Genomic DNA, 494 nt, shown 5'->3' with positions numbered 1-494 from the left:
GCCGCACCGAGCCGAGCGCCGCGGCGCGGGGATGCCGCCGAGGTGACTGCCGCTTCGCCTGGTCGCCGCCTGAGCCGCCCTCCGGAGAAGGAGCCGCGTCCCGCCGCTGCCCCGCCAGGACCGCGGGAAGGGGCTTTCTTTTGGGGTGCATTTTTTGGTTTGGGTTTTTTTTTGTTGTTTTGTTTTCGCGTTTTGGTTTTGTTTTGGGTTTTTTTTTCCCTCCCCCTTTTTCTTTCTCTGCTCCGGGCTGTGCTTTCGCAGAGAGTTCGCCGTCCCTCCCCCGCGCCGCCGGGCTCCGGCCGAGCATGGAGAAGTACGAGGAGAACATGGCACTGAAGGCCACCAAGTTCATGGAGGACCTGTCCCTCTACGAGCCCTGCCCGGAGGGTCCGTACGGCCGGGGCGGCCGCCGGGACCTGGCGCTGCACCCCGACCTGGAGGAGACCAAGCGGGTCATCGCCGCCCACATGACGGCGGAGCAGCGGGGCCGGAAG

At 65.8% G+C, this 494-nt stretch overlaps 1 protein-coding gene across 1 annotated transcript in view; it reads left to right on the top strand.

The window, feature by feature from the left end:
• The first annotated feature begins 305 nt into the window (after positions 1 to 305).
• The window catches only part of WTIP (Wilms tumor 1 interacting protein), an 83,339-nt gene continuing 83,150 nt past the window's right edge, over positions 306 to 494 (top strand). The window contains exon 1 of the mRNA XM_010585240.1: positions 306 to 488. Within this exon, the coding sequence (XP_010583542.1) occupies positions 306 to 488 (183 nt within the window). The remainder of the gene's footprint in view (positions 489 to 494) is intronic.

The sequence above is a fragment of the Haliaeetus leucocephalus genome, unplaced genomic scaffold (genome assembly GCF_000737465.1).
Source record: "Haliaeetus leucocephalus isolate CR32 unplaced genomic scaffold, Haliaeetus_leucocephalus-4.0 Scaffold92, whole genome shotgun sequence".
Classification (NCBI taxonomy): Eukaryota; Metazoa; Chordata; class Aves; order Accipitriformes; family Accipitridae; genus Haliaeetus; species Haliaeetus leucocephalus.
This window is presented reverse-complemented; position numbering and strand designations above follow the sequence as displayed.